The 13,377-nt window shown below is 42.5% G+C and overlaps 1 protein-coding gene across 1 annotated transcript; it reads left to right on the top strand.

Moving 5' to 3' along the window:
• Positions 1–225: 225 nt before the first annotated feature.
• LOC311037195 (microfibril-associated glycoprotein 4-like) lies at positions 226–3,029 on the top strand (the record flags this gene model as incomplete). Its single annotated transcript, XM_084046315.1, has 3 exons — positions 226–370; positions 1,911–2,162; positions 2,341–3,029. The coding sequence occupies 3 exons, from the start codon at positions 226–228 to the stop codon at positions 2,772–2,774; spliced, it is 831 nt and encodes a 276-aa protein (XP_083902441.1). The 3' UTR covers positions 2,775–3,029.
• Between the last annotated feature and the right edge of the window lie 10,348 nt (positions 3,030–13,377).

Below are 13,377 nucleotides of genomic sequence, written 5' to 3'. Positions count from 1 at the left end.
CATTGCAGTATTGATACTTTTACTTAAGTAACACATTTGAGTACCTGAAGCCTATTGGAGGAACGCAGAGCAACAGGCTTTCACTGACACACGTTGGTAGAACATTGAATATTCATGAGTTTGTGCTGAGCCTCAGTATATAAATTAAATATTCATGAGCTTGTGCTGAGCCTCAGTATATAAAGCTGAACCGTCCGGTCTGCCACATTCTCGTCCACCACGAGGATGAAGGCTGCTGTTACTCTGCCGCTCCACCTGGTGGCGCTGGTGTTGTGTTTGTGTAGGACAGTGCAGGTTCAGGGACAGGATGGTTTACTCTCTCCCTGCACCAACAACGAGTTAGCCGAAGATCAGACCCGAAGACCCGAAGGTGATTATTTAAATGACTATAAAGTTTAAATTCATGTGTTTACAGCATACATGGGCAACTGGCCGCCCGGGGGCCACATGCGGCCCCCACCTTCACTTAATGGTTAATATCAGAATACTGATATGTTATTGATATTCAGCTGTTACAATTGCAAACATGAGCCGCTTTAATTACTTCAGTCTATATTAGTAGCTTAATGACTATAGTATTAAAACTCTATTGTCTTTTGTCTTTTTTTTAATATCCAATGTATTTGTATAGACCAATTATTTGTTTACTAACATTGAGCCTGGACGCACAGGTGATTGTTTCACGCAATCAATTCCCAACCTGTTTCGGGGTGCACTGGTTTCAGCACACCCCAACCCCCTCTTGTGTGTGTTGGCTAGTGAGACGCGTCCTAACGAGACCTGATATAATGGGTTTCGTTGCGCGCATACTGGCTGCACGCAGCCAGTATGACGTCGTCTGTTAAGGGGTCTATTTAAGTTCATAAAGTTAACATAAGTATAACTAAATGCATTTGAAATGAAATACAAATGTTAATTTTCAGGATTCCAATTCAAAAATAGCACAAAAAAATAAATCACAATTCCAATTCAAAAATAGCAGATCAATAAGCTCAAAACGTGTCGCACTGCGACACGTTTTGAGCGTCGCAGTGAGAATGACATGTCCGTGCTGTATCCAGTCTTGTTGACATGTGACTTTGCTCCATTATGTTTACTATATAAAAAAGGTTCTCTGTCTTCGGCCCTGAAGACGGAGAACTCACTGAATTCATCTTATATAAACTTGTAAACTATGGTTCTGCTGAGAATAACATTGTGTGTATCCAGTCTTTTTTTGTCTCTGCCAGGCTGGAGATATGTTATTTCTCCTATCTGTCAGTGTGTGTCTGTCTGTCTGTCTGTCTGTCTGTCTGTCTGTCTGTCTGTCTGTCTGTCTGTCTGTCTGCCTGCCTGCCTGCCTGCCTGCCTGCCTGCCTGCCTGCCAATGCAGAGAACACATTAAGACTGTATATGCCAAATATACAGTGACAAATACCACAATGGAATGTGGACTATATTATTATGTTCTTTAGCTTTAAAATATGTAGCCTACTGCTTCAACTGACAACCTGCCTGTTTTATTCGTATTCTTGTCTTTATTACATTTTTGTACTTCTATTGTTGGGGTTGTTGTTACAGCTTCCTTTTGGCAAACCTCCACCAGAATTGAAACACATTATTTTCTTCCTCATGCCTTCACTGATCGTTCACCATGGGTGTGACTTGTTTATTGTTGCCAGTTTCCTTCTCTTATCCACCAGTTCTATAACAACAGAATATATCATTTTGTTTCATTTTATGGAGGTACACAACTAACAACTAATAGCAAAATATTATAAATAATAAATACATGTGTGTGTGTGTGTGTGTGTGTGTGTGTGTGTGTGTGTGTGTGTGTGTGTGTGTGTGTGTGTGTGTGTGTGTGTGTGTGTGCGTGTGCGTGCACGATCGTGCGCACATGCGTGCGTGCATGATACTTGTTGTTGCAGTTCTGTTGCCGGCTCTAACGGTCCACTCTGCTGCTTGTTGGGATCTGGTTCTGGACTGTGAGGAAATCTTCAACAAAGTCTCCACACAGAGCGGCGTGTACACCATCTACCCCAATGCTACACCTGCCCAGGTCTACTGTGACATGGACACAGATGGAGGGAAGTGGACGGTCATCCAGAGAAGAGTGGACGGCACCGTGAACTTCTACAGACCCTGGGCTCAGTACAAGGCTGGGTTCGGAGACGCATCAGGTGAGCAGTGGTGGAAAAGCTACTCAAATGTTTTACTAGTAGTGTCCACAGTCCTCCTATGAGACACAGACCGAGTGGAAACAAATGGTACCATTTTATCATGAGTATTAATTATATGAAGTTAGGTTGAAAATGGGTGAAGTCGTACTTTAAGTAAATGTACTTTCCACCACTGCAGGTGAGTACTGGCTGGGACTGGACAACATGCATCTCCTTACCCAGAACACAACGTATCAGCTGAGGGTGGACATGGAAGACTTTGAGGGAAACGCAACGTTTGCCTCTTACTCCTCTTTCTCTGTGGGTTCTGAGGCTGATGGCTACAGGCTGCAGGTCGATGGCTTCCAGGATGGAGGAGCAAGAGACGGACTGGCCTTTCACAATGGAATGAAATTCTCAACCTTTGACAAAGATCAGGACGAGTCGAGCAAGAACTGTGCAAGTGAATTTTACGGTGCGTTTTGGTACGCGTCCTGTCACCGTGCTAACGTCAACGGCGCTTACCTTTGGGGACAGACGGCTCAATATGCAACCGGTGTAACCTGGAAATACTGGAAGGGTCACTATTACTCCCTGAAGGCTGTAGCGATGAAGATCAGACGTGTTCCTTAAACATGTTTAGGTTCACGTGCATGTATTTTTGAAAAGCACAGCCGTGGTATAAAAGGCATGATGCAATCAATATTTACTATTTTTCATGGTTTGAATTATTTTTTGTTTTTTGTTTTTCTCTTTGGGACTTAATCCTAAACTCATACAGTAGATATCTGTATTGTATCACCTAATAGTACAGTGGTGACCTGTCAGGGCTCTTAAATGAATACATAATCCAAGCTGTTGAATGAATAAAGAGATGTGTATTTGGTATCACTTTACTTAAATGTCGGGTCTATAATGCATTATAAAAGAGAAAGGTCCTTTTGCACACCTACTGGGACAGGTGCGTAGGAGCAAAAGATTGCTTCAACAATTAATTAAAAATGGAAAGCAAGATGTATTTGTAATGTAACCCAATTTAAGTTTCAGCTTTTATGGCAGCATTCTAATATGGACTTTAACCCCTTACACTCTGTATACTTAGTTGACTGGAGTACCCTATAAGGATATGTCCTATTTGTGCTCATATTTTGACAGAAAATAGCCAATCTGCAAGCTCAGGATACATTGAGATGCTAAATTCAAGTGGATAAAGTCAAGTTTATGTGGGAATCCATGGTGAATGGTGCATCCACTGCACCTGACCAAGTCACATGATCAGGAAGTTATAAAAGTCTAGTTCCTCCCAGTAGAGAGACATTTTGACTCTGCTGCACATGATGGAGATCTGCCTCTCAGGCAGGATGAAGGAGAACTCATGGTAGGCCAGAGATCAGCCATGTGTTGTGTTGCACTGAATATCCTTGTTTAATGCTATGCTTTTTCCTTGTTGTATGGCTAATACTACTGTTGGCCTTTGTTTGGTGTAGGTCAGGGGTTCTCAAACTTTTTTCACACCACAACCCCATATTATGAGGGGGAAAATGTGTGACCCCCAACAAATAGGCTGTACTTGGCTACACTCCTAACAAATGACTATACGGCACTATATTATAAATATAATTGTTGTCGTGTGAAGGATTTGTATGTGACTTTGTTATGGTCCAACAGTAGTATGGTACTGTACACACTACAGTATGACAGCAGAAGCAGTCGACGGTATTTTAATATTTTTTAAATATGAAAAAGGTTTGTATACTCCTGTTATAAGGTGAGAACAGTCAATGATGATACTTAACCATTAGGGAGAACATGTCAGAACGACTCTGTCACTACATGTATGTTGTTGTATGATAATTTATTTCTGAGCAATGTAAGGCTATAGAAATGTAAACAGTGTTTTGGTCATTGATGGGTCTATATCTTTACCATTCATGTGTAATTCAGTCAGTAGAGTAGTGCATACTGATGGCTCATTGACATTAACAGCAAGTCGTTGTTTTGCCTGAACAGTGTGTATGGATGGTGGCTCGTTGGTCATTTCTTGTTCTATAGGTTTACCATTGAGCTGTAATTCTTTCACACAGTACACTGTGTATGACAATTATTGAAGACCTTTTCCTCAGCCCTCCATTGAAAGTGCATTAGTTCTAGCTGTGTTCTTAAATAATCCCATATTATGGGATTATTCAAGCATTAATGATCATGTTTAGAAATTAATTTGATTAATTTTGTCTTCAGGGGTTTATAAACATTTAACCAACGAAAGGTAACCCATTAAAACAGGGAAAGCAGCCATCATTTTAGTCTTTGAATCTAATATATTTTTTAAGCAAACATTTTTAATTCAAATCTTGAATTGAATTCAAAGCCTCTGGGGGGTCCCTGGAACAAAATATTTTGAGATGGGGGTCCGCGGCCAAATACATACATACATAATTATGGGGACCCCGGACAGGAAAAAGTTTGAGAACCACTGATATTATAGCAACATTAAGTATTTAGAAGACGTTCTGTAAAATCTGCCCACGGTCTTAATGGGTTAAGAGATTGTGATATATATATAACTACACTGGATCCACTGGATCAATAAAGTGAATCTCACCAGATTTTCACAGTTTTCAAAGTGTCTTTACATGTACTGAGACATACCCTGATCATGTAATGATTCTTGAGATTAGCTGGCTTGTCACAAGGCAACACATTTAATGTGTTGTGATCTTGTGTTTAAGTACTACAGCATGTGCATGAATCTGTCTTGGTTTCAGTGGTGCATGGATGGACCGATTGACACTCATGATTTGACAAACTGTCACATGCGATACAGAGAAAACACAACCTTCAATTCAGAACAACAGGACAATGCAGGAAGACACAATACACATTAAATGGCAATCCAGAACAAGAGACGAAAGTTATTTTTGGAATCGCCACAAAATAGCGCAGCGGTAGCTCTGCTGCCATCTTGGAGTGGACTGCAGTCTGCCTGTCAGGTGGCAGATAGGATAGATAGGACTAGTCTGTGGCTTACAGCATTGTCTGATATGCAGTCAGTCTCCCATAGGGGAATCTTAGTTCGCCTCATATAAGAACTGTGTTCCAAAATTAAACACACCACCCCGGAGATTTTACTCATATGGATATGAAGCATGGACTGAAGGTGTAAATGTACACATTTACCCAAAGAGTAACACAATAAACGCTAGAAACTCTGTTAGGCTACTGCAAGACACACATGTGCACATACTGACATTCTGAATGAATGTTTGTGGGTGCGTTCGGAAATAGCGCAGTGGAACGCACTCGCCTTAGTTTGTATTGGCCAGTGCGCTCAGTGCTGTATTTCCGAACGTGCCCAATGTAACTCCTCATACACGCACATTAACATGAGCGGTCGCGCACACGCATACATGCATGCATACACATGCACCATGAAATTATAAATGAATGTTACTCATCATTTCTGCTTTGATCCATTCATAAATATGATAAATAAACGAGTTGACAATTATAGTAGTATGCATATTTATAACACTTTTACCCTGTTCAACACAGACCAGTCCTGTAGAAGCATTAAATGATAGAACAGAATAAAAACAAGTTATTGTTTGCACAGCATGACCTTTTAAATGTTTTTTTTTTTAGCAACCGGAAGTCTCTTTCACTCCAACATGGCGGAGGCAGAGGGAGCTGGATGTTATAATGGGACTTGATGGGAGTGTCGTCTCTTGTTCTGGAATCTCTTTGGATAAGGTCAGTGTGATGCAGCCTGCCATGTTTTCACACTGCTGTAGTTTTTCACCTGAAGTGGAAAACAAACTACAGAATCAGCCTATAGGGTGTCAGGCCCCCGAGTTTCTGAAACAGGAGACTCAGTGCTGTGTCCCCCTGTCGTATATTATCAGTGATAAGCAGGGCCGTGCTTAGGGATCAGGAGGCCCTAGGCAAACCCCAGTATGAGGCCCCTGGGTCGGGACCCATATGTGGGTCGCGGACCAATTTTTAAGGGTCGTGAGTAAAATACCCCTTTATTTTTTTGTTTCCTACATTTTTGTTTTTAATTATTTCAAAAGTTTTGACAAAAAATGTTTGACAAAAAAATTAAAATAAATGTAAAACTAAATAACTTTAAAACTAAAAATATGTTTATTTAAATAAAGAAAGTAATGCAAATAGCAGATCGAGCTAAAAAGTATATTTCCCAAATTTAGGATTTTAAACATTGTGAAGCACACAGTGAGCAATTAGTAGTTTTGCTCGGGGACACACATAAACACATTGCTGACCTTGCCTGGAATCGTACCTGCGACTACCAGGGCTTTGGCTTCCCAGGCGGGCTCCCTAACCACTCAGCTATGGCTGCCACAGCATTGTATGAAGAGAGGGAGATTAAAGCCAAAGAGATTTTCAAACTTTCACAAATGTACACCAACACAGACAGACAGATGTCTATCTGTCTGTCTGTCTGATAATTCTATTCCAATCTCACTACTTCATTACAAGTTATATTCATAGTGAATTGTTATTAAATTAAATAATATCACATATTATTGCTGTCTCACTCTCTTTCTATCCAATGGTGGCATTGGGTATTCAGTTATAAAGCATTGTTTTTCAGTCTGTTGTCTCAGTCACTGCTATAACTACAGTATAGCACTTTTAAAAACATTTATTATGAAGAAGAATAGCTACTTTCATTATTGACATTTAAAACAAACCATTGAAGTAGAACAATTCAATTTGAAGTGAAACACACATTACCATGTCAAAGCCAACATGTGTGGTGGTGTCTGTGGCTAATGTGTGGCTGTTCTCAGATTTCAGATACAGATCACTTGAGAGACCAAATATTTTCACATTGTAATTAGCTACATGCTAAAACCATCCACAAAGTTAACATGTACATTCATTGTTTTGTTTTGTTTAGATTGTTGTTCGATTGGCAATGTAAACATATGTTTTATCATGCCAATAAAGCTCCTTGAATTGACACACACACACACACACACACACACACACACACACACACACACACACACACACACACACACACACACACACACACACACACACACACACACACACACTCACTCCTCAGAGAGAGAGAGAGTCTCAACTTACTCATGCACTGTAGATTGTGCTGATTCAAATGTAAATGCAGTGCTCGAGAGTGGTGTGACAAATGGTGCTTCTTTGTGCTAATAGTATAAATCTACTCTGGATTGAGGGAGCCTTTTGCTTTGTTAATGTAGACATAATACTGTTGTGGCTGAGAACAGCAGCGCCTTTAGCTGGAGTTGAACTCATAATCAATGGTTTATTGATCCAGCCAACAAACCCCTGCGCCATAGAAGTTTCCTAGATCACCAGAGGAAGTTGTGGAATACTATCGCGACACTACAATAATATGTTCTCTCATGCCAATAAGGCTCCTTTGAATTGAATTAGAGAGAGTTTCAAACTTTCAAAAGTAGGGGGCCCTGGTGAAGAAGTGTTGTCGTGGCATTTTTAAAAAATGGGGTCAGTCATGGGGCCCCCTCCTGACTGTTTTTAAAGGCCTCAAATGGATTTGAAAGAAAGCTGTTTATTTATATATATATTATAAATGATAATTTGAGGAGATCTCATGGGGCCCCCTCCTGAGAGTTTGGGGGCCCATGTTGTCTGTTTTTAAAGGCCTGGAATGGATTGGAAAGCTGTTTATATATATTTTAAATAATAATTTGAGGAGATCTCATGGGGCCCCCTCATGAGATCTCCCCAAACAGAACTGCAGCAAGCAAGAATTGAACTCATGACCCATGGATCATCAGTCCAGTTAACAACCCCCTGCACCAAAGAGCCTACCTTCTTCAAAGGAGGAAGTTGTGGCAACATACAGGGACATTACCATATGTTCTCTCTTGCCAATAAGGGAAGAGAGAACATACAGTCAGGAGGGGGCCCCATGACTGACCTCATTTTTTAAAAATGCCACAACAACACTGCTTCACCAGGGCCCCCTACTTTTTAAAGTTTGACTGTTTGGGGGCCCATGCTATCTGTTTTTAAAGGCCTGGAATGGATTGGAAAGCTGTTTATTTATATATATTTTAAATAATAATTTGAGGAGATCTCATGGGGCCCCCTCCTGAGTCACTCAGGAGGGGCCCCCAAACACTCAGGCTGAGTGTTTGGGGGCCCATGTTGTCTGTTTTTTAAAGGCCTGGAATGGATTGGAAAGCTGTTTATTTCTATGTATTATTAAAAAAAAAAAAAAAAAAAAAAAAAATGTTTTTTTTTTTTTTCATGAGGCCCCCTGCCTGTGATGTGGCCCAGGCGGCTGCCGAGCCTTGCCTACAGCAAAGCACGGCCCTGGTGATAAGGTCGCAGGCCTGCCTTGGAAGAGAGTCTTGAGTCAGAGTTGAAGATACTTTGTAAGTCTTTATTTTCAAGACAGCGATTACAGCAAGGTGTCTGTCCTTGGATCGAATGACACAGAGCACACAAAATCACATCAATCAATACAATTTATACTCTTCAGTCAAGAGATCATCCCTAACTTTCCAACTCCTCCCCTAGTTCTCATTTGACCAGTCACATTCAACCAAGCTGGAGGCTGGACAACCCAGAACTCAGCACTCCCAGTCAGTGGTTGAACCAATTTGCATTTACAGATAATTACATTAACAGGGATAAACATGTATTCTACTTTAAACTATATTTCCACATGAAACTTTGTAAACCATCTTACTCAACATGTTGTTAGCTTTTGAATGAATCCAAGAACCTGTATACGTTAGTGATTGTAGACTTTGGTTGGATGAACTTCATTGACAGACTGGCAACTTCTCAAGAAAGGAACTAGGATAATTGATATGATAATGAACTCAGAGATAACAATGATCTGATCAGAAGGGTTCTTTCAACCCCCTATTTTTACTGTTCTACTGTAAACACTCAACTTTGAATAACAGGTGAAGAAGGCCCAGGGTGCCCTTCCAAACAATGGGTCAAAAGGTTTCTAAGGTGGCAAAGAATGAAAGGCCAACAGATCTGCAGAAACATATGGGAGCATAGCACTTGAATGTCTTCGCAAAACAAACTTGGTAACTTTATACTAAAATCAGTGATCAAAAACACAACACTTACTAGGAGAGATAAGGTTCAAATATTCCACACCCCAACCTGCACATTTTAGATGACATGAAAGCACCAAGGCCTAAAACAACAACCCTGCAGCCAAACACGATGAAGATGAAGATTAAGATAAACCAAAACACTTCTCAAGGTTTGAAGATCACAAGATAAATCCTTCTCTCTCTGGGAACCATTTTTTGCTTAACTGAAGAAGAGAGAAAAAAAAGAAAAAAACACGTACCACAGCAGAGATGACTGTCTAACATCCTGTGTTTATGAGTTTTCGGGTAAACAATTTTTTTCTAAATAACCTTTTTTAGACGAACACTAATACTAGTCTAGAAACCCAGTGAGGTGTAAGCTGGTGGTTCTCTAAGTGGGGTCCGGGGACAGCCAGGGGTCCTTGAGGGGGTTCCAGGGGGTCCCCAGCTAAATGATTTGATAGTTAGGAACCAAATGGACCCTTATGGGTCTGTAACTCTGAGAGTGTAAAAATGGAACCAAATTGGTTCCATTTGTACACTCTCAGAGTTATGGTGGTCTGTGGTCTAAAGCAGGGGTTCTCATAGTGGGGTCCAGGGACCCCCAGGGGTCCTTGAGTGTTTTACCCAGCAAAAATGTGTTCATATATCAAAATCAGTTTAACACTATATCGGCTATTTAAAAGAGAATCATGAAATATTTTGAAAAATGTAAAAAAAAAAAAAAAAAACACATTTTTAACACCAGAAATGTGGTATGGGGGTCCCATATTTTTAGATGGGGTCCACGGCTAAATTAATGTAGGGGTCCTTGACATGAAACAGTTTGAGAAGCACTGGTGTAAGCTACTCTCTGTAACCACAGACCACATCCACCTGCACCAACACACAGCTTCACAGGAACATAAACACTCTTTCATTTACACTATTTCATGTAAGTTTAAAGAACCAAGCTGTGAATGTGAGTGTAGTTATTATCTCTATAACTCAAAGCACATTAATCATTGATTATAGGGCAGCACATAAGTTGCATAATTTCAGCTTCAATGATTTTATCAAATGTTGGCCTATTAGCAAAAATAACGAATATACATAATATGCGCCTAAGACCTGGCAACCACATGCGTGCACATAACATTTTAGGTTATAAACCATAATACATATGGTGTGCTGACCTGGGGACCACAGAGACCTTTCTGTCTTTTTGTCTCTGCACTGTTTCCATTTTCACCGTGAGCTGATCTAAATGCCTTCAGTGTAAACACACCATCTTTACTCTGACTGCTTATGGGTTTACAATTTACAATGTAGGCATTTAGCAGACGCTCTTAATCCAGAGAGATTTACAGTAAACATGGTTTATGCCAAGGAAGAGCAGCACAGATGTGCTGTTCACCCTGAGGCATGGCATGTGGCATGGCATGGAGCGGCCATAGCTGATTGGTGGTTAGTGAACCAGATTCCCTGGTTGTCCCAGGTACGATTCCAGGCCAGCAATGTGTCCTTGAGCAAGACTCTTAACCCCTAATTGCTCCGCGCCTCTTGAGGGCAGCCATGAATTTCCCCTGTGGGAGCAAGTAGGTCTATATTAGTATTATTATTATGTGGCATGGTATGTGGCAGTGACACCATAACACATAACACTTCAAGACAGTTGAAAGCAATTATAACATCAAAGTCACAGAGCATTATAATATAACTAGAGTTTCGGGGGGCTACGCCCCCCTCAACCCCAGCCGCGCACGCGGCCCAGCGTGGGCGTGTGTATATTGGGGGACCCAAATCGCCGGGGTGAAACTGTGGAAAAGTTTTTTTGAAAAAGGGAAAAATTTGAAGAAATAATATTTGTTATGTTTCAGGGGGTCCACAGGGGGTCCGCGGACCCCCTGATGGTCCACTGACCCCCTGTGGAGTGTTGGGACGCGCGGGGACACCCCTGGAACATTGCGGACCATTTCGTTTTTTTTTTTTTTTTCATGAAGGTGGTTGCTTGTTTCTGGCGCAGGCTGTGCAAACCTGGCAACCCAGCGCATGCTGCCGCACGTTTAAGTGGCGTAGCGTCATGAGGGTCAGTGGGGCCGTGGCTCGGTCAGTGAAGACCCTGTAGTGCGGATGATATGTGGCATAGAGGGGCAGATTGTAAATCCACAGAGGAAACATCCGTGGGCTACCATTGGTTCAGCGATGTGTGCGGTCGCCCTGCGGCCCCTCCTCCTCCACCAATGTGCAGTATTGAGAGCCCTGACGTCACAACAATTGGAGCGATGGGCACTGCACTGTGGTTGGTTAGGCTACACCTAGGGCCCAGGTAGAACCCAGTTAAAGCCTGCATGGGCAAACCCAGTTAGGACCCGCCTTGGTCACACATAAACATGGCTAGTTGGGGCCCACCTAAGGGCCAGGTAGAAGCTACTTATAGCCTGCATGGGCATCGCAGTTGGGACTGAAGTGGATGCCGCTGACATTGCTGACATGGGGTCCATATGGTTTAGCCCACCTTGAAACCATATGGGAACTATGCTGGCATGCTGGCTGTAATGCAAACGCTGCATCATACCTGCAGTGTGTAGTTTGATGTTGTGTGTGTAGCAGATATACCTGCAGTGTGTAGATCAATGTCCATAGGAAAGTCAATGCCCAGCAGTGTTTTTTTTCCCCAGCAGAGTTTCTAGTGTCTCTGTGTCTCTCTGGAAGAGGTTGCACATGAACTCTGCAGCCGCACTGAGGCGCTCCAACACAAACACTCTGACATTAAGCTGCTTCACACAACAAACATCAGCACCACGCTGCTGTTTGTCCAAAAGACACAATATCTCCTCTCCCACCGACGTCATGTGTTCATTTATCGACAGCCGTACAGACTCCTTTTGACACATTTTACGTCGTTTATCCAGCTCTCACTGACTCTCCACATCGGGCTGTTATTTTGCTGCGATCAAGTCAACGATGTGAGAGATTAGCTATCACAGACGGACGGACAGGGGGTGAAACATAGTCTTGCGCCATGCCTTGCGGCCTGGCGGAGACAATAAAAAAACGAAAGTAAAGGAAATGGCCATTTCTGCAACAGAAGTAGTCAATAAACTATGCTATGAAAACATGGGCCACATTGGCAAAGAATGTAAGAAAGAGGCAATCATGTAGAAAATAGCCGATCTCCAAGCTTACAAAGCCTGTCAACGTGAGGCGTTTCGAGCTTGTAGATCGGCTATTTTCACAATATTTACTTGTGGAACGGAGTCAAACAGAATGGGGGGGTCCCAGATCAAGTACGTGTATTTGGGGGGGGGGGGGGGGGGCGGCGTGAAAGGGTTGATAAACACTGCTGTAATCGGAGCGAAATTATCTGAAAGTACTACATGACCATAATGCAGCCTAACATGCGTTGCACGGGGCGGTCCTGCCATTACGTTAGTTACTGTAGTTGCTGTGGAGCTACATAGTTCTCCAGAAGACACACACAAACATACACCATCTACAATGGACGAACTGAGCAGCAATATAGACATTCACCACACGAACGTGCATTGTTGACAAAGTGATTGCACAGCCGCTGCAGGCATGACAACCAGGTTAGCGTTAGCGACATGGCAGCTATCACAGCGCCCTGTCCGTCGTGCTGCAACTGCCTGTGATGGCTACAGCAGTAACAGCAAGCTGTCTGCGATGCCATTGTCTGGAGACTGCTCTTAGCGTGACACGACCAATGAGAGTGAGCGCTGTAGTTGTTGCTAAGATACGGTGGCGTCTCTGCCCCATAGCTTGTAGATCTCTCACACATGATTGGCGTAGGCTGCGTTGCCAGGTCTGACTTTGTGTCTAAGCAATGGTGGGCTTATTTTTGCGCGCCTTTGGGCTCGTTTGCATTGTGCGCACGGCAGCGCTTGTTTAGCGTACGTCAGCGCGACGTGGCAACGGACGTGGCAACGTGAAAGGTGATTGGCTGGTGAAAAGAAACACCCGACGTTACACCAGAAATGGTGCCTGGAGAAAATGGTGACCAAAAAAAAAGTTTGGAAAAAAAGGAAAAAACCCCCGCAGCGGCTGGCTGCTGTTGTGGTGATGAGGTCGTGCGCACGGTAAACGGTACGAAGCTGGCTCCCCTTCCGTTTTGTCCGACATTTGGTGAGTAGAATTAA

This window comes from Gymnoscopelus microlampas (assembly GCF_963454915.1).
Source record: "Gymnoscopelus microlampas genome assembly, chromosome: 21".
NCBI classification, from domain to species: domain Eukaryota; kingdom Metazoa; phylum Chordata; class Actinopteri; order Myctophiformes; family Myctophidae; genus Gymnoscopelus; species Gymnoscopelus microlampas.
This window is presented reverse-complemented; position numbering and strand designations above follow the sequence as displayed.